This window comes from Camarhynchus parvulus, chromosome 1A, assembly GCF_901933205.1.
Source record: "Camarhynchus parvulus chromosome 1A, STF_HiC, whole genome shotgun sequence".
Lineage (NCBI taxonomy): Eukaryota > Metazoa > Chordata > Aves > Passeriformes > Thraupidae > Camarhynchus > Camarhynchus parvulus.
The window spans coordinates 49,008,763-49,032,541 of NC_044586.1; the positions used below are offsets into that span (position 1 = coordinate 49,008,763).

Below are 23,779 nucleotides of genomic sequence, written 5' to 3' on the forward strand. Positions count from 1 at the left end.
ATAGCCCTTCCTCATGTAGCACTAGACATCTCCCTCTGTCAAATTAGTTATGGTTCTGGGTGCTTCAGCTAGTGTGAAGGCAGTGATAACATGAAGAAAACTGAGTAGTGGCCAAAATGTTGAAAGGCAAGAAGAGAGATATGTCCAGAAGCACTACTAAGTGTTAATTAGTTTACTCATTGCAACTATAAATAACAGAATTAGTATTTCTTTTCTGTAAAGCCACACCAAAGAGAATTACTTAGGGTTACCCAGCAGTGGAACTGAAAAAATATGGGTAAGCTTCTACCTAAAATATTAATGAGATAGATTTTCCCAGAAATAGGAACAAATTACTGGAGGAAAATTAAGCCTATATGGAGAAGAGGGTCTTTGAATGAATTGTCAGAAATGTTACTGCCATGGCAAGAAAACAGGAGGACACCTTTTTCTTTTCTATTTATTAACCAAAATGTACCAAAAGCAATTTATAACTGACTGAAACACATTGCAACAATTTTCTTCTTGCTCAGGATCACAACTACTCATGAGTATTTCTAGATGCAACATTACAATATGATTGGTCTTTAGCTGCCTTTATAATTGCATAGGCTCCCATAGCATAAAAATTGACCTATGGTCAATCTCCCGTGACCAAATGGAAGCTGGGGCTTGGGATCTTCTGAGGATGGAAGCAATGCTGGAATGCAGATCACATTCAGGAGCAGACCTGTGGTCTCAGACCTTGTACACAGAAGCTTGAGGAGGATGAGAAACATCCTGGATGTTTAATCAAATGGCAAAAGCAGCTAAGCAGCTGCAAGGGAAAATAAAAGGCAATGAGGGAACTCAGGGAAAGCATGATGGAAAGGATTTGGACAAAACAAGTAAACATTTTCAAAAAATAATACCATGCTTTTGAGAAAAGAAGTAGAGTGACAAGTGAGGAAACTGTATGAGAGGTGAAAAATGATATAGAAAAAGGAGATGCTAAAGAAGAAAATGAATACTGAAAAGTGTCAGATGAGAGAAGAGAAAAATGCGAAAGGAGAAAAAGCCTAGAAAAAAAGGAAGAGGGAAGAATTCATTTTTCAGGTTGGTAAGAGCAGCTGGAATTACCCTTTAGCAGAAGGAGAGGACGATGGGCACAGCTCCTATAAAGCTTTATCCAGAGCTCCCAGGTGGCTGTTGAGTGTCCATGAGCCCTCTGGGGCGTGAGCCCTGCTCTGAGGTGTGAGCCCTGCTCTGTGAGCCCTGCTTTGGGGTGTGAGCCCTGCTCTGAGGTGTGAGCCCTGCTCTGTGAGCCCTGCTCTGAGGTGATGAGCCCTGCTCTGGTGTGTTATATCCTGCTCTGAGGTGTGAGGCCTGCTCTGAGGTGTGAGCCCTGCTCTGAGGTGTGAGCCCTGCTCTGTGAGCCCTGCTTTGGGGTGTGAGCCCTGCTCTGAGGTGTGAGCCCTGCTCTGTGAGCCCTGCTCTGAGGTGATGAGCCCTGCTCTGGTGTGCTATATCCTGCTCTGAGGTGTGAGCCCTGCTCTGAGGTGCTGTATCCTGCTCTGAGGTGTGAGCCCTGCTCTGAGGTGTGAGCCCTGCTCTGGTGTGCTATATCCTGCTCTGAGGTGTGAGCCCTGCTCTGAGGTGTGAGGCCTGCTCTGAGGTATGAGGCCTGCTCTGAGGTGTGAGCCCTGCTCTGAGGTGCTGAGCCCTGCTCTGAGGTGTGAGCCCTGCTTTGGGGTGTGGTGCTGCCTGGGGGGCCGTTGAGGTGTGAGGCCTGCTCTGAGGTGTGAGCCCTGCTCTGAGGTGTGAGCCCTGCTCTGAGGTGCTGTACCCTGCTCTGAGGTGTGAGCCCTGCTTTGGGGTGTGAGCCCTGCTCTGAGGTGTGAGCCCTGCCTGAGGTGCTGGGCCCTGCTCTGAGGTGTGAGCCCTGCTTTGGGGTGTGAGCCCTGCTCTGAGGTGTGAGCCCTGCTCTGGTGTGCTATATCCTGCTCTGAGGTGTGAGCCCTGCTCTGAGGTGTGAGCCCTGCTCTGAGGTGCTGTATCCTGCTCTGAGGTGTGAGCCCTGCTTTGGGGTGTGAGCCCTGCTCTGAGGTGTGAGCCCTGCTCTGGTGTGCTGTATCCTGCTCTGAGGTGCTGGCCCCTGCTCTGAGGTGTGAGCCCTGCTCTGTGTGCCCTGTTCTGGGGTGCTGTGCAGCCACAGGAGCAGCAGCCACACGCGGCTATTGAAGCTCTGTGCCACACTCCCTCCCCAAGTGACAACTCCTGTGCCTTAGCCAAAGTCTAATCTGGGCCTTCTGCCTGCACACATTTCACAGCAGTTTCCCTTGGAGGCATTTCAAGGCATGGCTCCTATTTGCAGAGCCACAAGGCACCCCCAAACACCTTGTTAAGGTTTTGATGTCTCACTGAAAGGAAAGCCAGGCCCCTTCCCTCCGGGGTGTCAGCTCTGCTGCCGGGGGTGCTGAGGGAGCTCACAGATGTGTCCAAGGAGCAATCTCTCCTCTGTTCAAACAGGCAAGCAAGCACCCTCTGACAAAGCACCCCAACTCCTCTGGGAGCTACTCTGTTGCCTTTCTGGACAGTAATATGGTTTAGCAGGAGCCAAGAGATGCCAAGATGTGTTTCTGTCTTGGGAACAGGCACCCCTGGGGCCCAGTCCTGCCTGTAAGCTCAGTTCACTTATTTTTGCTCACAAGGAGACAACTGATCTCTGCTGGAGGGCTGGCTGCCTCTTGTTTGACCTGTAGGAAAGGTGTCCTGGAGTCAGCCCCTGCACATCCTGGGCTATGCTCCCATCAGAGTTGGACGCAGGAGCCCCAGGATGCAGATATGCTCCTCATTTGGACTCATGAGGCTCCTGCAGTGGGTGGCCTTCCATTTGCTCTGAAAGACCAGTCAGAGAAACAAACACATCAAAATCCATCATCCACGTGTTCCACGTGTAACACAGCACAGTTCACACTGTGAGGCAGCACCTCAGCTCCTGTGCACCTCACTGCAGAAGGACACTGAGGGGCTGGAGCGTGTCCAGAGGAGGAGAGCAGAGCTGATGGAGAGTCTGGAGAGTGAGTCACAGCAGGAGTGTCTGAGGGAGTTGGGAGTGCTCAGCCTGGAGACAAGGGAGCCCTTGTTGCTCTCTGTAACTACCTGACAGAAGGCTGTAGCCAGGTGGGGGTTAGGCTCCTCTCCCAGACAGAAAGTGACAGAACAAGAGGAAATGCCCTCAAATTTTATCAGGGGAAGTTTAGACTGGATATTAAAAAAAATTCTTCAGCAGAATGGTGATCAAGTAATAGAATAGGCTGCCCAGGGAAGTGGTGGAAATGTCTCTGGAAGTGTTCACAAAATGTGTAGCTGTGGTTCTTAGAGTCATGGTTTAGAGGTGAATCTGGCAGTGCAGGATTAAGAGTTAGACTCAATGATCCTAGACTTTTTTCCCAACCTTATCGATTCTGTGCTTCTATAAAAGAGCTGAAAGAATCAGAAATACCAGGGCCTAACTGCTACCTGTAAATCCAGTATGTGGCCCTTTAGATCATGCATCACTACTCAGGGAAGTGGCTGAAATTATAGAAAGAAAAGGAGTTCATAAAAGAGCAAAAAATTTTATTTTCACATTTTCTGGAAGTTTTGTTGCTTCCTTCTGAGTCCCCTGTTGGTGTTCTGGACAGTGACCCACCTTGCTAGGGCTTGGATGAGCAGAGGGGATTCTTGCCCTGCAGAGGTGATTCCTTCCCACCAAACAGGGCAGGTGGCCATGGGGGCTCCTGCCAGGTGAAGCCTGTTATATATGTAATAGGTTAATTCATGCTCTAATGATAGAAATAGATATATATACAAAATTAGTAGAAATCAAACTGTATGTTAATGACTGCTCAGACCAGGGAAGGCATTTGTTTCACGTTCCAATGACAACATCAAGCCGTAAGCAAAGCCTGCAGCTTCCCGGACCAGCAATGCATATGAAGAGACTGGCCCATCAGAGATTTCCTGTGACACTATGCAAGAGAAAGATACTAGCTAGGCTTTCCCGGAATAGACGATCTGGAAGGAGCCCATGAGACCATGCACCTGGAAGACAGCACCCAGGAACGGACATTGCCTATTCCATGTGAATACATCTTTCTGCTTGGGTACTCAGACATTCGCCTGGGGTCGGACTTCTGTCTTTGTCTGCTTCTACACGTGTATAGATCCAACTTTACATGTAAAGAGACACAAAGAAATATGTGGTCATCTCTGCCTTAGGCAAAATAAACTGTATATAAGCTGGCTCTGGTGAGCACTCGGTGTGCACTTGGGGGAAAAGCTGTCGTTCTGTCAGCCCGAACCCAATGCACCCAGCTGCTGCTCCCGGGACTGAAGCTGACTTGGCTGTGGTGAGATTTTGAAATGTATATTTTTTGTTATTTGAGCTAATAAATTTTTTGTTGATTTTTTTGATAAATTGGCTACGGATTTAATCATTTATAACAGCCACATCCATTTCTGGAGGCCAAGTCTGTGCTGCACACAAGTGGGGAGCCAGAAGAGCTGGTGTGGGACAGCTCCTGCATGGTGTGGTGGGAGAATGGATGTCCTGAGACTGTAAGGCAGAGGAGTGGGAAGCTGCAGCCAAGGCCTCTCCTTGCCCACATGGCAGAACAACACAGTTATGGCTCTTGCAAAACACAGCAGAAGCTGTGAGTATTGCAGACTTCTATGCCACCACTCGTACATCTTTCTTTAAAGTCCATCAGTTCAGGGGAAGTAATGATTAAGGCAGAGCAGCTCCACACCCAAATTAGAGAGAGCTTCTCTGCAGGCTGTTTAGAGAGTGGTGTGAATGACCGCCATGAGTTTGCCATGAAGAGGGTACTTGCAATGCCTGGATGTAAGAGGAGAGGTAGCTCCAAACACTATTTTCACAGGTGCAGGCCCAAGTGAAACAGCATCTGGAAGGGTGTGTACAATTTCAGTAACTAACAGCCAGGAAAAATTGTTTTGAATTGGAAGCGAGACAGAAAATGGCTGGGATAATTGGGGAACTGAAGAGGCTGTCCTGTGAGAGAGATGAGAACAGGTGGTGGGATCAATCTAGCCAAACAAAGGCTCAAAGGGATTTCAGCTCGTGTCTATAAATACTGCAATGTGGAAAGAGCTATGGGACATAGTTAGCAGTAGAAAAAAACCCCAGAAACTGTGCACGACTGCATTTGGATCAGAAATTAGAAGACATATCCAAACTCTTAGAACAAGAAGATGCTTGAAACAGCCTTCCCATTAAAAAAGAATGGGCAAATTCTTACTGTTAAAATAATGCAAGAAGCTTAAGAAAATAGTAGTATGGTTTGGTGTTTTCAGAAGCAGAAGCCTGAAACTGGTAACACAGAAGCTCTGCCATTATTAAATTAATGCTCTTAGATGTGATAACTCCACAGGATCTGCAACCTGGAATAGTACTGAAAGTTGTAAAAATCTCCTACAATTTGTAGTAAGATGCTCTATTTTCAAATCCATGCAAGTAGGATATTACTTAATACAAAGACTATCACATAGAAACCAAAGTCTTCTGCTAGATTATGGCTTAATACCATCCACACTTGATGCCAGCAGGAAAGTAATAATTTACTAGAGGGAGTAGAATTTTGTTCACATATTGATAAGCCCAGCACTGCATGTACACTCTCTGGTTATGACAGATCTGTTTGTCCAATGCTGCACTTATGACAGAATTAATTTTTAGATTCATTCCTCAGAAGTTATAAAACAAGTTTACTTTAACTTGCCTGTTCAGTTGACTTTGAATTTTAAGTTCTTAAATATGATAGTGATAATTGTGCCATACACACAAGGAGAAATACTGCACCAGGAAAAAATGCCTTGCTTAGAAAAAAACCTGCAGGCCTGTATCACTGCTCTTCAGAATCACCTGGTGATTTGTGGTGGCCCCTTTTATATATGCAGCTTGAGATGTTTTTCTTTTCACACATGTGAAATATCTGTCTACTCACAGTGTTTCAAGTTAGGCGCTAAATGAATTTTCTGTGATTTTTGCAGTATTTTAGTAATTTTATTTTATCTGACAGTTCTCTTGCTGTGGGAAGTACAGAGGACTCACATTTAAGAGCTGTTATTCAGAAAACACCATTATCGAGGGACAGCATCTTAATATCCTACCTCTTGGTGGGACTTGAGCTTCCCAGTCCTTAGCCTCACCCTGAGCTGCCAAGACCTGGAGCCAGGAAGGAGGAGGATTAAGGACAGGGGATGCTGCTACAGCTTGGGTAGGCAAAGGGAAGGTGTGAATCTGGGCAGAGCAAGTGGGTGACTGGTGGGGATGGGGGAGCTCCCAGCATGGCCTGACCATCTGCCCCAGCTCCACGCTGCTCCCTGCCGTGCCAGGGCTGTCCTGCAAGGCAGAATGGACTGAAGGTCTGCCATGGGCTGCAGCCTGTGAAACTGGAAGGCAAAGGAGACAGCACAAAAGTTGAGGGCTTTCTTTCTGTGTAGGTAGTGGAAAAATGGGACAGCTGTCATTCACAGGCTGCAGGGTAGCTGGGGCGCTCAGATCCAGATGTAACTGTTCTGTGTCAAAAGGATAGATCAGTCCAAAAGAAAAATGGAGATATGAAAAAATTCTGTCATTGTGGAAAGCAAGGAGACAGTCTATCTGCCAAATGTATTTATTTCTACCTGTAACCTTTGACTACTTTCCCCTCCAAATAAATATTAATTTTATGAAGACTTTTTAATGGCAAAAATAAAGAGTTACTTTCTATGACACAAGGAAAGACGTTTTTCTTTTATTAAAATACAGTCACAGTAAAAATTCTTACTGAGTGTGTGGTAAGAGCCCAGATACGTATCTCAAAGCCAAGACTGAGGGTTATGTCCAGGGCTGTTTGTGTACTCTGGGGTATATTTTTTAATTTGTTATACCTCTCCTTTGCCTTGGAGAGATCAGTGCTGATCCATCTCACAGTAGTGATCTATCTCACAGTACTGCAAGGTTATGTTCACATAGACTGAAATGTGCTCCAAGATCCTCAGGCATCAAGTGCTGTTGGATTCATTATTGCTGTATTTATTTTATTTTAATTTTTGCTAACAGAAATACTTTGGTGGAATATAAGTGAATATTTCTATATGGTGTATTTCTAATGGTGAGAGAAGCACAGCCCATGATCCAATGCAGGAAATTTTGTAAATGCAGATGAGGCATGCGATGAGGACAGGAGTCTCATAGCTGACCTGGCAGTGAAAGAATGCCTGTGAAAAGGAAGGCACGCCATTTCTGCCATTCCCTCATTTAAGAAACAAGCATCTAAGGAACTGATAGTCAGAAATGCTTCTGCACTCTGGGGAGGATAAATCTGGGATGATTCCCAGGAGTGGCCTAGAAGACATTTCACCAGACTAACCAAGTATAGCCTCCACGTATGAAGGTTATTTTTCTTGCATGTATGCATAGCTGTATTTTTTAATTATCACATTCATCAAAGTTCTTGAGGGCTGCCAATGAGCTACAGTTAAAGCAGTGAATTTTGCAGGCACCTGAAGGAAGTGTTTATGTGTACACAGTGCGGGGTCACCCCTGTTGCTTGGTCTCAGCTTACTGCTCTCTAAATCTGCGACCCATGCATGTGTTGCTGTGTTTCACAAACAAGTTGGAAGGCAGCAGTGCTCAGGTTTCATGTGCTCTTAATCACTTCTGCCAAATTCCAGCCCTTTGTTTTCCTCCTCACCAAGTGTGCCCAGACTGTGGCAGGTCAGTCTCAGCTGTGGAGGGTGGGCAGGAACAAGCAAACTCTGCCCATACTGTGGGTGGTGAGACAGGCACCAGCACCAGTCCAGGTTTGTGACTGCAGTACCCAGACAGATACTCCAGGGCAAATACTCCTGCCTTTCATCCCAGTTTAGCATGGGTTTGGGTGTGTTACAAGCCCTTGTTAGAAGATTTATGTCATCCCATGCCAGGATTATCTTCTGTCTAGCCACTCATGAGCTAAACTTTTCAGTCTCTGCTAAAGTTTAAAGTGACTAAAATCAGTCTGAGATCCAATCACTCCAAACATCCCAATAGTTGGATTTTAGGTGCAACACCAGCTGGCGCAGCTCCAGGACAATTTTGCAGGTCTGGATGTGCACTGTAGAAAAAAAATCAACCAACAAAAAGGAAGACTGTTCCAGTTTGCTTCCATAGACCTCTCACTGCAGTTTCAGAGCTGTGTTGCTGGTGCAAAGGAGATGCTGGTAACCTCTAGCTAGGAACAGAGGGAGGACAGTATTGGGCAGCATGGATTTAGCTTGGATTTAATTTTTCTGGATCAGTACCCTAAGCTCTTAGTGACTCCAGAGCCACAGATGTTGATAGTTGACAGGCCAGCACAGCTGAGCAGCCTGAATAACCCCCCGTGCCACTGGCTCCCACTCTCGAATTCCCACTGCAAAGAATCCCACGGGTCACATGGAGAACTGAGCTCACAGCTGGGTGCCAGACAATCCTGAGCCCTAATCCTGCTCTGACAGCTCCCTGTTACAAGACATGGTGTTACCTCAAGGGCACTGAGCACGTTTTGTCAGCTTCCTGTCTGCAGAGCATAGAAACTCCTCCAGTCTGGCCTTTGCTCCAAGAAAACATCAAACATAATTAAACTGGCTCTTAAAAATACATAGTAGATGGGGCTCCTAGGCTCCCTAAACAATGTTATTTTTTAATTGTTTGACTACCTCAAGAGTGGCAATGAATGGCCTTATCTGTGAGTGAGTGAACAGCAATCAATACTACAACTTGCTGTGTCTCATTTGAATGCCTAATTAAATGCAGGGTGAGCAGACCTGTTCAATGCAGGGGGCACTAGGTCCTCAGACAGCCACCCTCAGGGCCCTCAGCTCCCTGCCCTGTCAGCCAGCTGTGATCCCCCTACAGACTGATCCTGAGGCTGTCACACTGATCCTGAAATGGTCATACTGATCCTGAAGCAGTCAGATTGATCCTGAGGCAATCAGCTTTCCCCCTGCAGCACCCTTCTTCTCAGCTTTATTCCTCACCAGAGGAGATATGGTGCTGAGTAACTGGGAATGTGTGGCCCCTATCCCATTTGTGGGAATGTGGGGTCCTTATCTCATTTGGGGAGCTGCATTACCCAAGACTGCTCTCCCATCACCTGGTCTGCCTGTGGATTGTCTGATACTGTCTCATCATTGCACTGACATTAGCAGTGCCACCTGGGATAAAGTGGCAATGGAGTGATGCAGAGGTTCTTTCATTAGAGATGGGTCAATTCATTGCTTCCAAGGTGGAATTTCTGGGTCTCCAGTGCTGCTGTTGCGGTGAGACTCACATGTGTTGTCATTATATTGCAAAGGTTTCATATTGTTGTCTCCTTAGTGCAAGAGTTTCGTACCTCCTTGATGTTTCTTCTAGGCAGCTCCTCTAAGCACTGACTCTTTCTTCTTCCCGTGGTAACCAACTGACTCCAGTTCCCCCTCAACCAACCAACCCACTCTTCTTCTCATTGGTTACAGCTGTGGCCTGTTCAAGTCAGGCCTGCTCCTAATCTTTATTAATTAACCCAGCTGCAACTCTTTAGGGGGTAAGATTACTTCCTATACTACCTTTATTTTCTTATATTCTATGCCCCTACACACATGCCTGAGGTGACTCAAAGCAAAGACCTGAACTTCACTGTCATATTTCAATGAATGCTTAAACACCTGCTATCCAAATCAGCTTCTTTCCAGATGATAAATATTTAACCCCTCCTCCAAAAGGAGCAGTGGTCTCAAAGGATTTTCAATTTGACTATAGCTTTGTTTATAGGATATTTTCTTCTTTGAAATTCGAGGTTAATGCATCTCTTGGGCAGACTCAGGGTCTCTCATTTGATTTGAAATTAAGAAGTCTGGAAAGTTCATTACTTCTGGGGCAAATGGTGAAACTGCTGAGTTCTTCAACAAGCCATGAGGTGGAAAACTGCAGGGCTGTTCAGTCCTCTTGCTGGGTCTGGGGGAGCTGCAATGATCTGTGAAAAGAAGATTCAAATGTGTTCACCTTGTTCCAGTATTTGTCAGCAAAAGATGCAGCCTCCTGTCCTGAAGTCATGGGAGGATTCCAGGGCCCTTCCTGGCATTTAAAAGCAAGCAGTGGGCTTGAGTAGTTATTTCTGACACAGAATCCCATACTTTAAAGCAGAACATCCGGTTTAGTTGAAACCAGCTGGAGATGACCTGAAGGCAAATCAGGAGTTGCATAATTACACTTAGCTTCTAAGTGAAATTAGGAATTTAGTCTGGAAATGCTGTTGAAGCTCTCGCTCTACTCTGATCTCCTGTCTCTTACACCAGTTATATTATAATCCTTCAAAATGCAAACACTGAGCTAACCAGTGCTGGCAGAATTTCCTTCACAGTATCTGTACAGCTGCTTTTGAGTGGGGCCCACACTGTGCTGCATTCAAATATATGAGGAAGAAAAGATGCTACACTAAGGACATCTACCTTGAAGCGAGTCCAGATGAGGCCATCAAGTTGATTAGAGGGATGGAGCACCTTTTCTATGTGAAAAAGCTAAGAGAAATGGGATTGTACAGCTTGGAAAAAAGGTGGCTTGGGGTGACCTAATTGCAGCCTTCTGAAGGGAACCTATAAGAAGGTTGGAGGGGACTTTTGTAGATCAGGTAGTGACAGAACAAGGGGAATGGCTTCAAACTAAAAGACAGCAGATTCAGATTAAGTATTAGGAATAAATTCTTTATTGTGAGGGTGGTGAAACACTGAACAGGTTGCTCAGTGGATTATTATTTGTGGACGCCCCATCCCTAGAAATCTTTAAGGCCAGGTTGGATGGACCTCTAAGAAACCTGGTCCAGTGCAAGGTGTCCCTGTCCATGCCAGGGGGCTGGAACTAAATGATCTTTAAGGACCCTTCCAGTTCAGGCTCTATGACTCCACGGTTTTATTTGCCTTTCCCCCAGGTGGTGTGTGAAGGATCACCTTGCTGTGGGGCAGAGGTGAGCACCATCCTGCCAGTGACCTGACTTCTCACTTGAGCTTTTTCACCAGCTTGGCCTCCATGCTGCATTGCACCAAATAAAGCTTGACTGTGGTCAGCTTTTCTTTTTTCTTTCCAAATCTCTTGCCATTCCTCCAATAAACACTTTTAAAATATGGAGGAATATCTCCATCCCCTCCATTTTCTTCTGCTGACCCTTCCCTTCATTGCAGTGCTTTGCATAGAAGAGGCTTGATTTCTTTTCCACATTTGCTTACGGTCTGTTTAGTAACTCTCTCAGAGACAAAACCAGTGTGATTCAATGTTATCAGCTTGGGCTCAGGGGCTCTCATCAGTGTCAATCCTCACATCTATCTGCTGAAGTCCACATTTTTATGTCAAAAGACACCCTACAACTTTTTTTTTCTCCTCTTTAATCCTCATCTGGCATTGCTCAGGTAATGGGAGATGAAAGCACCTGAGGTAAGGAAAAGCCAAACCAAACCCATGAAGACAGTCTGAATCAAAGCTTCATCAAGCAGTTTTTTCCTTCCCACTGGCTCTGAACCAAAACAAAAATTAAGACATCTTGTCATCTTATGTCTCACTAGTGATGAAGAATATTCCCTCCTAGCAGATATCACACAATCCCTCAGATGACATCCCTCACTGTGTTTCAGGTAAAGGGTCGTATCATAGTGGATATCAAGCCCCTCAAGGTCTGAGCCCCTCAAAATTTGAATCAAATTGAAATTTTTTTGTTGTTAATCAGTAGCTAGAGCTGGACATTTATGATTAAGCAACTGCACTGTGAACATTGTGTGCTTGACAAATCAATCTTTCAAGGGAAAGGGAAGACAGTCCCAAGCTGAATGGGCTGTTTGGACAAGAGCCACCAGGAGTGAAGTCAGCAGAACTGAGCAGTAACTGGGGGAAAGGTAATTCCAGCAGTGGGAGATCCTGACCACCAACCCACTGATCACCTACTCAAAATCAACCCTACTCAAATGGAGGGAAGAACTGTGCATGCAAACTAATTAGAATGAGAGGTAAACCTTGGTAATAGGAGTTTCAGTACTAATTAATGAAAAAGTTATGTAATCTGTAACCAATGAATGCTGATGCCTTTGTGAAAATGTATAAATAGCACAATGTTTTGATGATTGAAGAGCCAGCTTTTTGTGAGTTATGTCCCACCTCCCTACTTTGCACAAACTAGAATAAAAAATAGAAATCGCACCTCATTTTGGTGTGAATTGGTGCTGTGCACCCGATAACAAGCCTGTGTTTGGGACAACAGCTGGAAATGTGATAAACATAAATGAGAGACTTCCTTGGTATATAAAGATAAAACTGAAACTTCCACTCTGAATCTAAGTAAATGTTCTTCAGCATTAATTTCTCAAAAGCAAAAAATTCACAAAGGATTTTAAATATAGATTTGCTTCTGTTCTGTATTCTAAAAATTTTTTTACAGATTTTATTGGAAAGCAGCAGTTAAAACATCTGCACCACATATAAAATATGTAATTGTATCTTGGAGGACAAAATAGGCTTGTTCTGGTAATAAGAATTGTCTATCAGTAGAATTTTATAAATACAGTTCAGCATGCAGAATCAGCCTTTTTTTAAAAAGCCCTCTCCAGTACCACATAGGTATGTCCTTTATGTAGCTCCAGTCTCTGGTCAGCCTAAAAATGACTCACCCCTGTTACTAATGCCAAATGCTTTGCCAGTTTGCAAGAACCACCAAAACTGTAGCAGGAACTTGTGGAACTCTTGATATAACCTTGTACACACTGATATCCTTCTGTGTGATGGGGCACTGTTTCAGATAGCCTTGCAAACCCCTTGTGAACTCTGTAACTCCAGTCTGTTTTGCCCTGTGCGTTCTGCCATGCCCTTGCGTGCCACAGCAGAGAGAAGGGGGCTTTGTACACACTGTGCAGATTGCTCCAGATGCTCCTATCTGCAGTGTAAGCCTGTGTCTTGTGCATCAGCTATGTGCTTCTCTGAGCTAGCATACACTTCAGAGGAGAAACAGTGATGAAATGCAGAGATGACCTCATGGCACGAGTCCCCAGCAGGTAGGTGTGGCACAGGAGAGCTGCTCAGTGGTCATTATGTAAACTAATCCCACAGGGACTCTCTCTCTGCAGACTAATAATTCTATTCCTGTGTTTGAAGTACCACACCAATTAAACACATATTCTTCTCTGGGACTGAGAATGTTGCTAGGGCAGTGCAACTGTACCTCTGCACTTGCTGCTACAGAACTCCCATCCTGGCTGTTTCCAGGACATCCCAACAGCAGGCACATGCATGCACAGGACAACCAATATTTAAACTAAGTGAAAAAAATTGGTGCAAGTACCTCTACGAGCTTCTGCTCAGCAAGACCTTAAGAAATTTTGTAGGGCAGAAACATTTTGCCAGTTTCACTCAAATTAACAACACAAAGGACAAAGGTTTTGTTTCTTTTTTCCTTCTTTAATGCAACAATATAGATGCTGCTAAATAAGCACCCATCTTCATAGTAGTAAAACAGGATGTCAGATTTTAAGAGCTGTGCTTGCCCCTGTGTTTCTTAGAAGCCTTCTCTGTCTCCATGTTGACAGTGCAGATGTTCCCTGAAAATTATGCAGAAATATTAATAAAATCTTAGCTGGAATCTTAAAATGTATGGCAAGTCCAAAAGTTTTTAAAGTAAGCATGGATCATGATGTTCAGATGCAATAGCTGACACATTTTTACCTTATGGCTGTAGTAGTTATCAAGTGCAAAGCGTAAAAAAAAATTTAATAGGGCAAAGTAAATCAATCTGACTTCAGCGACATCCTGTCACAATTTATCCTAATGTTCCATGATGATCCAAGAGGCTGGGGAATAAAGTGTGACTACCATCCAGCAGCAAAAATATTATCACACACTTCTACACAAAGCTACTGGCTGCCTTTCCTCTAACAAAGTCAGAGCTCTTACGTGCACCCTGATGAAAACAGGATGGCCCCTTTCACACTGAGATGACAGACGAGGCAGTAAGACGAAACCAGCAGAAGCCAGCACACGCAGAGCTGCAGTAAAGCTAAGCCATAAACAGAATGCCTCCTGCACTTCAAATCCTCCAAGGGCCCTGCACTTTCTGAAAGCATGGCAGCAGCACTGCTGCACCTGACCTTGCACACCTATAGGCACTCAGAGAAGCAACGGTTCTGATTTCAAAATGACTCATACCCCTGAAACTCTCGCTTTTCACAGTTTGGGGGCACTGTGTGGCTGTCGCTGGGCAGCTGGAGAGGCAGCCTGGTGCAGCCCAGGCCCAGCCATACGATAGGGCTGTCCACACAGTGCTGCTGCAGCACTCCCTGTTCGGGATCAGTTAAGCTTCTGACACCGTCACTCACAGCAAAGTGCTCCTGATGGGAGCTGTGCTGCAAAACTGGCTTGTAAACCAGGGGATTAGCAACTAGGCTGTAGGTCCCAAACCTCATGTCTTTCACATAGTGTCTTAAAACATTTTTAGTTTATTAAAAATAAATCCATGGGGAACTGCAGGCTGTTGCTGGGTTTCCAAAATATTAAATCAAAAACCAGTTTGATGCGACACTAGCGCATGACCCAATATTTGCACACACAAGTAATCAAACTGCTCGGATTAACTGCTCTACAGACATGATTCATGTTGTTTTGGTTTTCATTTTGAGAGCTTAAAAATGGCTACTGATTCTGAAAACTAGACCTTGTAGAAATGAAAAAGGCTTACCTAATGTTCTTGTTCTGAGAAGTGAGATAACTAAATCTGAACAGGGAAAACCGCATTTAAAAATATTTCAAGTGTCACATGTCTGGACTGCAGTACATGTCTGGACTAGATGTATTTATATGCATTATGCTATTAGCACCATTACACAAATGAGCAACTGAGGCACAGGGCAAAACAGATTTGGTTTCAGTTAAAACACCTGCATCTAAGTGCCTGAAGTGCAAGATGGCACCTGCTCAGTGCCTACACGCTGGTTACAGGGGGTGGACATGAGCAAGGGTCAGAAGAGTGACTGAGTTGGACAAATGCAGGATTCCACTTTGCACGGCATCCCTGATTGCTCAGTTACACATCACATACTTCTGAAGGCTGGGCCATGGGCCTGGTGCATGGGACACGACCCCCACACTGTTCTACTTTCTGTACACGCCAGTGACATACCCTGTGCAGACAATCTGCCCTGATGGCCTGGAGACTCTTTGAAGTCACCTTCAAAAGAGCACCAACAGAGAGCCTGCTTGAGGTTAGACAAGAGGCTTCTGTCACACACAGCAGCAGTTTCATTCAGGGCTCTGTCCTCCTGCTAACAACCTGAATTTGTTTTATGGCAAAGAATGGAGAAGACAGCAAATGTACAGATAGTTTGACTTTTCTGTGTCTTTTAAAAGGCACTAGTTGTATCTAGGCAGAAAAGGAGTATTTGAAGAATGGGCCAAAGGCTAAGAGGCTTAGTGCTGAAAATGGCTTGGGGAAGGACAGAGGGAAGCATATAACCTAGTTTTGGTGGAAAGTCGGGAACTACAAAGATCTGTAATAATTTCATACTGTAATGAATTCATATTGCATCACCCCTCTGGAGGATTTTAGGACCAACAGGAAGGCTGTTGTGACTGAACACACAAGGGATGGAACTAACAACTTGATCTACCACAGCATTTGATTTCAGTCAGGAGGCTGAAATTACAGCCTTTCAGAAAACAAAGATACCTTGTGTCTACAAGTAACACTGTGACAATTCACTTCTGCTTGGCAGAATACACAGGTCCCACCAAATTCTCCCCACTGCAGCACAGCTGAAGGTAACTCAGGTAAAACCTGTCATCCAGGGCACAAAGTACAAGGGATCTGCTCTGAGCTCACTCCCAATCCAGGTATCATCTCTAGACTGGACAGGCAGCTTGACTGAGGATCCTGTATATAAAATGTCAGAATGATCAGCCTGCGTGGTTGCTGCCCAAGGTGTGCATGGTTTCCTGAGGTTCATAGCCAGCAGAGTGAGCACACACATTGACCCAGGCAATGTGCCCACTACCAAAGAAAGACTAGTATTTTTTTGTTTTCTATGTCAGCAGTGATCTATGTTGGGTTGATTCCTGGAAGAATGCTTCTTCAATTACATCTATCCTTTAATCAGCCACCCACCTCTCACAGTGCTCTTGAGAGCAACCAGCATGGTGTTTTCTCAACTGGTCATTTAGGATCTCTGTTGTTCTTCACCTTGATACACGAGTAAGACATTATTCTCCCAAAGAGGAATCCACATCAGGACCACTTCTGTTTCCTTGAAATGTGTTGAACAACAGCTGTGTGCTGAAGGTATTTGTGCTAACTGTATTTCTACCAGGAACTTTAGGGGCACTGTTAGTGAAGACAAGAATGGTCAAGTACTAAGGGCTGAGATGTGGTAACATCTGAGTTATACAGGACATTAGTGCAGTAAGAGTCACAAGAGTATCCCAGCTCCTCTAAGGCAAGCACAGAAGATACTACAGCACAAAAGACATCCTTTAACATTACAAAATGATTTCATACTGTTTTTCTTCTAACCACTGCAGGCCTGAGCACTGTGAGCACAACTGAGAGCAGAGAGGTTTGCTCTCCAAAAACTCCTACACTTCTTACCTGAAATAGCGGGTGCATTTCAGTAACACCTCTAGGGATTAGATACTAGTAGCTACTACAGGTAAAAAAGACTACTACTAACTAGCAGATTTCTGTTTAACCATGGGCCTTTCTCATACAGGAGATAAACCATAAAAAACACATTTTATGTTAATTGGGTCTAGTCTGCTTTTTCCATTTCGTTTTGAATTTAAAAATAAAGCCAGATTCTCTGCTGACAGTTGGAGAGCCATAATTCTGAGTGACTATATTCTGAGCATTACTTCTTCTCTTATTAAATAAGCGCTGCTTTGATCCAAAGGACTACTACTCTGTAGTATTAGCCAGAAAAGAAAGAGAACAGAACATGTGCAAGCTTCTCTACAATTTGTCAGTCCATGCTCCTTGAATAACAAGCATCTGGGAATGACCCATCTACCAACAAAGTGCTCCAAATCCAGCTCAGATGCTCCAGCAGTTCCTTGGTTCTTGGCATCAACATCCAGAAGAGCCAATTCTCAATTCTCTGCTCCTGCCAATGTCATTTAAGCAAATACTTTGTGTCTGACATATGATACAATCATTATCCTATTTCTTAAGCTTTAAACATCGGTTTCATTGTGTTCCCAAAGTGGTACATACAAAAATATAGTAGCTGGTAATGGCTGTTTTTTAAGCAAAAAAAAAAAAAAAAAAAAACAAAACAAACCACCAGCCGGTAATGGCTGTTTTTCAAGCAAAACTTGTACTCCCTCATCTAGTCCTTAAGTAATAAATTTAGAATTCATACTGCACAAGTAACCAAACTCACGATGATTAAGCTTCAGGGAAGAAAAAGCACACACATGAAGTAATGGCTCAAGAATTTCACTCCAGAGAAACTCCAAAAACCCTTTAGAGCACAAGGAAAAAGACCTAAAAGCATATTTGTTGATAATAATAGATCAAAAAAACCAAACCAACCCCACAATAATGCAACATACAAAACTTCCTAATTTCAGGCACTCTACAAATGGGTAAGTCTTGCAGTTACTACTTAAAAGTATGTAAGAGAAAAATTTGAGTAACAGAAAAATTACTAGTCTAATTCCTTTTAGCAGGTTACACCTGCAAATACTGTAAAATTCAGCATAAAATAAAATTTGTCAGAAAAACATCCCACTAATTATATTTGGGCAATGATTCCATTCCTCAACATGTATCTGAATTGTTTCCAAACCTGTGATTTCAAGCAACCAATGTTTTATTTTTTTCAAGCACAATATAACAGACAAGCCATAGTAATTTGGCCATTAAGAAAACAAACCAAAAAGGCTCCTTCAAAATGGGATAAACATCTTCAAACTTTCAAAGACTGTCTTAGACTTGCCAGGCTAGAGTCACTGACAAGGTAATTAAAACACAGTGTTAAACCTCCCCAGCTCACATTCTAGTTTTTACTACCCCATCCTTTCCATCTTCTCACTCACAAGAAAATTCCAGGCAGGAAACAAATACATAGTAACAGGAGTCCTTACTGCACTGCTAGAGGATAACACTGGTCTTTTGAGAGACAAAGGCTGAGTATCGTCTAAGCTTCCCTAAACCATTTTCACTTTTCTATAAATAAAGCTGCTTATCACTGTACTTAAGCTTCAGGAACTTTAATTAGACCAAGAATTCCTCTAATGATTAGATAAAGGCTGTTGCAGTGGACTGCTAACAGTCTTAAAAGCAATAGGATCTTTCCTCCCTTTTCCTCCTTACAAGAATCTTGGGAAAGTAACTGCTATCAAATAAAAAAAAGGTTCCTTTCAAAAGCATATTTTGACCTTCTGCTTATGAAGTGGAAAGAAAATGATTATATACCTCAGCTCATCCTCCAAAGAACAATTCCAACTTTGCCCCGAGCTTAACGCTGAGAAATCAGATAAGCACTAAACCCCAAAACAAAGTGTACACCAGGTAACAGTTTGAAATGCTGGACTCTTCAGATGCTTTAGGAGAGAGAAGCAAACTTCTGAAGTATCCTGAACTCAAACTCTATAACATGCAGGACAAAGATTTACATCAGTATAATCCAGATTCAGTAGGAGCATCCACTCACAAGAGTTAATTATTTAGAACTTCTTCTAGAATCTTTATTAATGATCCCATGCTTGTTTGACCTTGAAATGTTGCTGGTTTATTGCACTTGCCTGCAGCAGTAGCTGTTTCCAAGGAGGCTGCTTAGCAGCGGTGAGATCTGCCAGGAGGACGGGGTGTCACATTCTTACTCATTGTGTTTACTGAACAGCACAATCCAACTTTCCAGAGACATGAAACTTCTGCGATTTGACAGTGGCTATTTACTGCTTCGTGAACTTGGCCAGGTGGCCACAGTCACTTTTAAAGTGTGTAATCAATCTACAGATCTATTTTAAAACCTGTGCCGCAATCAGCACTTAAAAACCACACAGTTTTACACTAGTTGGGTCAAATTAATTTTATTATGCTTCATGATGAATTGCCACCAGTGCAACATCCTATTCACTGTACATTTCAAAAATTCACATACTAAAAATTTCAGTTTGATAAATGGAAAACTGAATGATTGAGAAGTTCTTACGAATTTCATACGTACAAGTGGCTAGCTGATATTGTCTATGCACATAGAGTGTTGAGATACAAAAGCCTCATGCTAGTTTGTTAATTGCTAAGGCTATCTGGACAGTCAATTAACCAGAATATATAAGAGGCCTTCATTACAATGTTTAGCAACAATGCACCAGTATCATGAAATGCTGTCTTCTGCTCGGAGCGAAAGTGGCAGAGTGCTGAAGCATGCAGCTATGACTAACTTAACTGCCATCGCAGTCTGTATGCCTGAAATTTATCATGAACAAACACTACTTGAAAGTAAATATTAACCTGGACACCACAGGTGTGAGTGTACTTTTTATATGAAGAAATAGAAAACCCAAAAACTTTCTTTGGCCAGTATCTACGAATCAAAGTTTTATTCAATAATGCAACTTCAGAGCTCCCCAAATCCAGAATAGAAATTTGATTAATGAACTGTGATGCTTAATTATTATCTATATTACAGAAATTCCAATCCTGGGAACATAACAGCTAAACATATCTAGTAAGTAGCATGTTAGGAAAACCTCTAGGCCTCATCTGCTTAATTTTAAAATGCCCTATATGCAATAAAAATAAGAGTGCAGTGCCAGAAGTTATATGAAAGCCATACAAATATTTTCCTTATACACAAGTTGCTAACTCCACTGCCATTAGCTACACCAGGCTGCACTTGCACTTGATCCAAAGCTCAAGCCATTACAGCAGCAAAGCTAGCAGGAAGTGTTTCCAGCAGCAGAGGCCAATGAGAAAGTTACTGCAAGAAAATGAGACCACTTGGCAATTTTTTTCCTCAAGTTATGTGCTTAAATTACTCTTGGAAGGAAGTTAGCATCCTCTGAATAATTTAACTACAACCTTACCTTTCCCACTACTTTTCAGCAACTTTCTTTTCTCCTCCTACAACTAAATTAATTTGCTAAAGACTAGGTTATAACTGGGTTAGAAATCCAAGTCGTATCATGCAGGTCCAGCCTGTCAAGATCAGGTCAACACTGGGTTTCAGTCAATACTTTTCTGATAACTTAAATTTTATTTGATACCCTGACTACAGTCAAAGACCCAGGACACTATGCATTAACTACACTCCAAATGTAACTGACTTTAATGAACATCTGTGTCCGATAATGTGGTTTTTAAAAAGATTTTCTACCTGAAAATTACAGTAAGTACAGTAATTAATGCTGCAGATATTAAATACCCACTTAGCATAGATTAGTATTTCTTAATAGGCAGATGTGCCAATGTTTACTGCACTACAAAGTACAACGTATATAAATGTGCAAGCTGTGAAATGAAAATCCCATGTTCTGTCCACTTATTCAAATACTATTCTTGTGAATCAGGTTCTTGATCTTCATCACAACCCTTGGTCTTAAAGCCAACATATGAAGACAAAATACTGCCATAAAGTTCAGTACTTTACACTCCATAGTGTATAATTCTGAGTTAATGAGACTTGCCAACCTACAGGATGTAGGATTGGTGTTTCAGCATCTGCTGTGTACCATAAAGCAAAGACTGCAAAGTAATACCACTTGTGTTTATTAGTACACCAACGTCCTACAAATTTTAAAAGGTAATTAAATACTATTGAAGCAAGCCTTAAATGCAGCCCTTCAGCCTAAAAACCAAAAAAATTGATTTAAAAAATAGATCAAACTGTAGCGATTGCCAGCCTCCAGTACAGCCCCCAGTAATTTAGACATCTTCATTCTGAAAGTAAGAGCAGGGAAGGAAAAAAAAAAAAAAACCCAACCAAAAAACCAACCAACCAACCAACCAACCAACAAAATCCAACCCCCCAGAAATCCCCCAGAAACCCTCCCTAAAACCCCAAACCAAAACAAACCAACTGAAAGTTGAACTTGTTTGCATCCAAGTTGCCTTTACCACTATGACAATACAGAGCCACCCTGTTTAACTTCAGATAGAGGTCCCCACTGAAGAATTTAATTTCTACTGCTGTTCAATAGCAGTCAGTACTATAGTTAGGACAAGGTAATTTTCACAACTAGCTGTGCATTTCTGCAGTGCTTTTGTGTTATGTAAAGCATACTGCTAAGATTTGACCTGCAATGTTTTGATGTATTTGAAACCATGCAATAGTATAAATCAGCCTCAACATTCATACAGCATTTCATTTGAAATCAAGGGGCTAAATAAACTAAGACCTGCATCACTTAAAGAACATAGTGCTATACTAGGCTTTAATAAGAAAATTTAGATACAGAAAAAGTAGGGTATGAAAATAGTGTTTTCCTTCTTGCATTATAACTAAATTACATTAAGGTTTTTGTCAGTCTCACATATTACATTTAAACTCCCTTATTGATGGAATGGAAAGTATTCACATGTACATTATCATCCAGGTGTAAACTTGCACACATTAACAGGGAGTAGCTTTGTAGAGGATTATGACAAACCTTTACAGATTAAATGAGGTATTGCACAGATTAATAAAAAAGCAAAAGGCAACAAAAATATACAGCAAATTGGTAGAACATTTACATGATAATTTTACAGAATCCATAGACAGAAAGCAGTGTTTAGTATATCATTCACCTTAAAAAATATATATATAATAATATATGATCAATCATCCCATTCGTCATCATCCTCAAAGTCTTCTTCATCATCTTCATCCTCATCTTCATCTGTAAGATAGGAGAAGCAAGTCACTTGCATGCACAGAATTAACATGACAAAGTATTACTGATTTCTATCACAATTTTCTGAAAAGAGAACCATCACTTCAAGGTCGTCATGACAATACATTTAGTAATACTCTATTTTAAGATTGCTAGACATGACATCCAGTTCAGATAGTTACTCGCTGGAAGTGAAATCTAATTTGTTTCTTTACTCACTCTTCTTCACAAAGGAAAAATATGTTTTGTTCACAAAGAGAACAAGAATCAGAAGCTCTTGTTTAACAGTTACTATTTATTACTGTTTCTTAAAGAATGTGCAAGTTGCCAGCTTGTTCCAGACTGGGTATTATACTTGAGGAACAGATTAATTTCTGGAATGTAAGAACTGCTTCCCCAGGTTTGTTACATAATGGAATTTGTTTACTTTACAAGCAGGTAAAAAGTCAGCCCTCCAAAAAAGGTCTGGTGAGTTAAAGACCATTGTGGATACTGGAATATTCAAAGCTGTGTAATGAACATCAACTTCAAAGTCAATGCTTGTTGACTTTATTCAGCCTTCCATTTTTTTTATATGCATCATTTAAAAATGTACCCTGATAAAATTAAACTACTTATTTGTTGGACAAGAGCATTTCCTTCCCATAGGGAAAAACTGTAAGGGAGCATTTAGCTCCCTTCAGGTATTTAATTTCTGTTAAGTACCAAAATTGGCAATTACCACATAGGGCAGCATATCAACAAACCACAGTGCACTTGGTGAGATGCTCTGTAGACTGCATATCCAGTCCTGATATCAAGGCAAGCTCCAGAAATGTATCAAAGCCTGAGCAGAACAGATGTAGATGTACCCAAACAGCTGCATTGCAGCTACTGAACTACATTTATTACAAGTTGGTATTTGAGAAATGCAAATCCTCTTGCAGCCCTTATTTTTCCCAGCACTTAACCATGGGAAGTTGATTCAGTCCTGGTAGAAGCCTGGACAAGTAACACTGCTCCTTATCCAGGAGGTGGCAGCCAAAGCCCACCAGAACTGACAGCACAGGAGCTGAATGATGGCAAGAGACTTAGCATCAACAAACAGAAAGCACCAAAAACTTTCTTCCAGAATATTTTGACCACTTATTTCATCAGACAGCTAGTAAATAAAAACAAATCAGTTGCTACAACAACAAAAATGTTTTTCTAAGGATATTAACCTTGCTTAGTAACTAGTTGAGGATTACTGTGAGTTGCTAAACTCCAGTAATTCAAACCAGCATGAAGAAACCATTCAGCCCAATGCCAGGGCACTGCCAAGAGCAGTCTGCCCTGCACTATTTGCTGGAATCCATGCTTTCCCCAGCAGCATTTTACAATAAGTAGAAATCTTAACTCCTGAAAACTTGACACTGTGAGGTCAGAAAAATTCCATCAGACGTACCTGAAGAATGAATGGCTTTGCTCCTTTTCTGCATAACTTCCATTAACGCACCCACAATCCCTGAGGTGGGTGCAGGTGTAGGTGGTGCACTTTCCTGACCATCAGATACCTTGGAAAAAGGGTTACAATAGAAAGATGCCATTAGCAAAGCAGAACCTCTGTATTTTGAGACAAACTTCCTTGTACGATTGAGTTTATTTTCCACTGGAAGAAAGTGTGAAACAGCTTGTTCCTTTAACTCAAACTGCAAAATCTTTAGTAAAAATAGTCAACTTTTTTACCATATAACAGAACTGTAGTTAGTCATACCCAAGTTTAAATATTTCAGCTCTGATGAAGTGAACACGCATCTAAAAGAAAGCTTCTTAATATGGTTGTACAGGCATGACTTGTGTGGCTGCATAACCATTATTTATTTTATCTTTGGAATAGACCACAAAATATTTTTCATTGCTTGGGTTTGTAAAGTGAGTCTGCTTTGGGCTGATAATCCCTTCTGAAGTAATTAA

The 23,779-nt window shown here is 42.4% G+C and overlaps 1 protein-coding gene across 1 annotated transcript in view; it reads right to left on the reverse strand.

Moving 5' to 3' along the window:
- Window positions 1–19,041: 19,041 nt before the first annotated feature.
- The window catches only part of WASL (WASP like actin nucleation promoting factor), a 50,507-nt gene continuing 45,769 nt past the window's right edge, over window positions 19,042–23,779 (reverse strand). The window contains exons 10-11 of the mRNA XM_030959459.1: window positions 23,271–23,379; window positions 19,042–21,850 (exon numbers count right to left, since the gene is read on the reverse strand). Of these exons, the coding sequence (XP_030815319.1) occupies window positions 21,789–21,850; window positions 23,271–23,379 (171 nt within the window). The 3' untranslated portion in view covers window positions 19,042–21,788. The remainder of the gene's footprint in view (window positions 21,851–23,270; window positions 23,380–23,779) is intronic.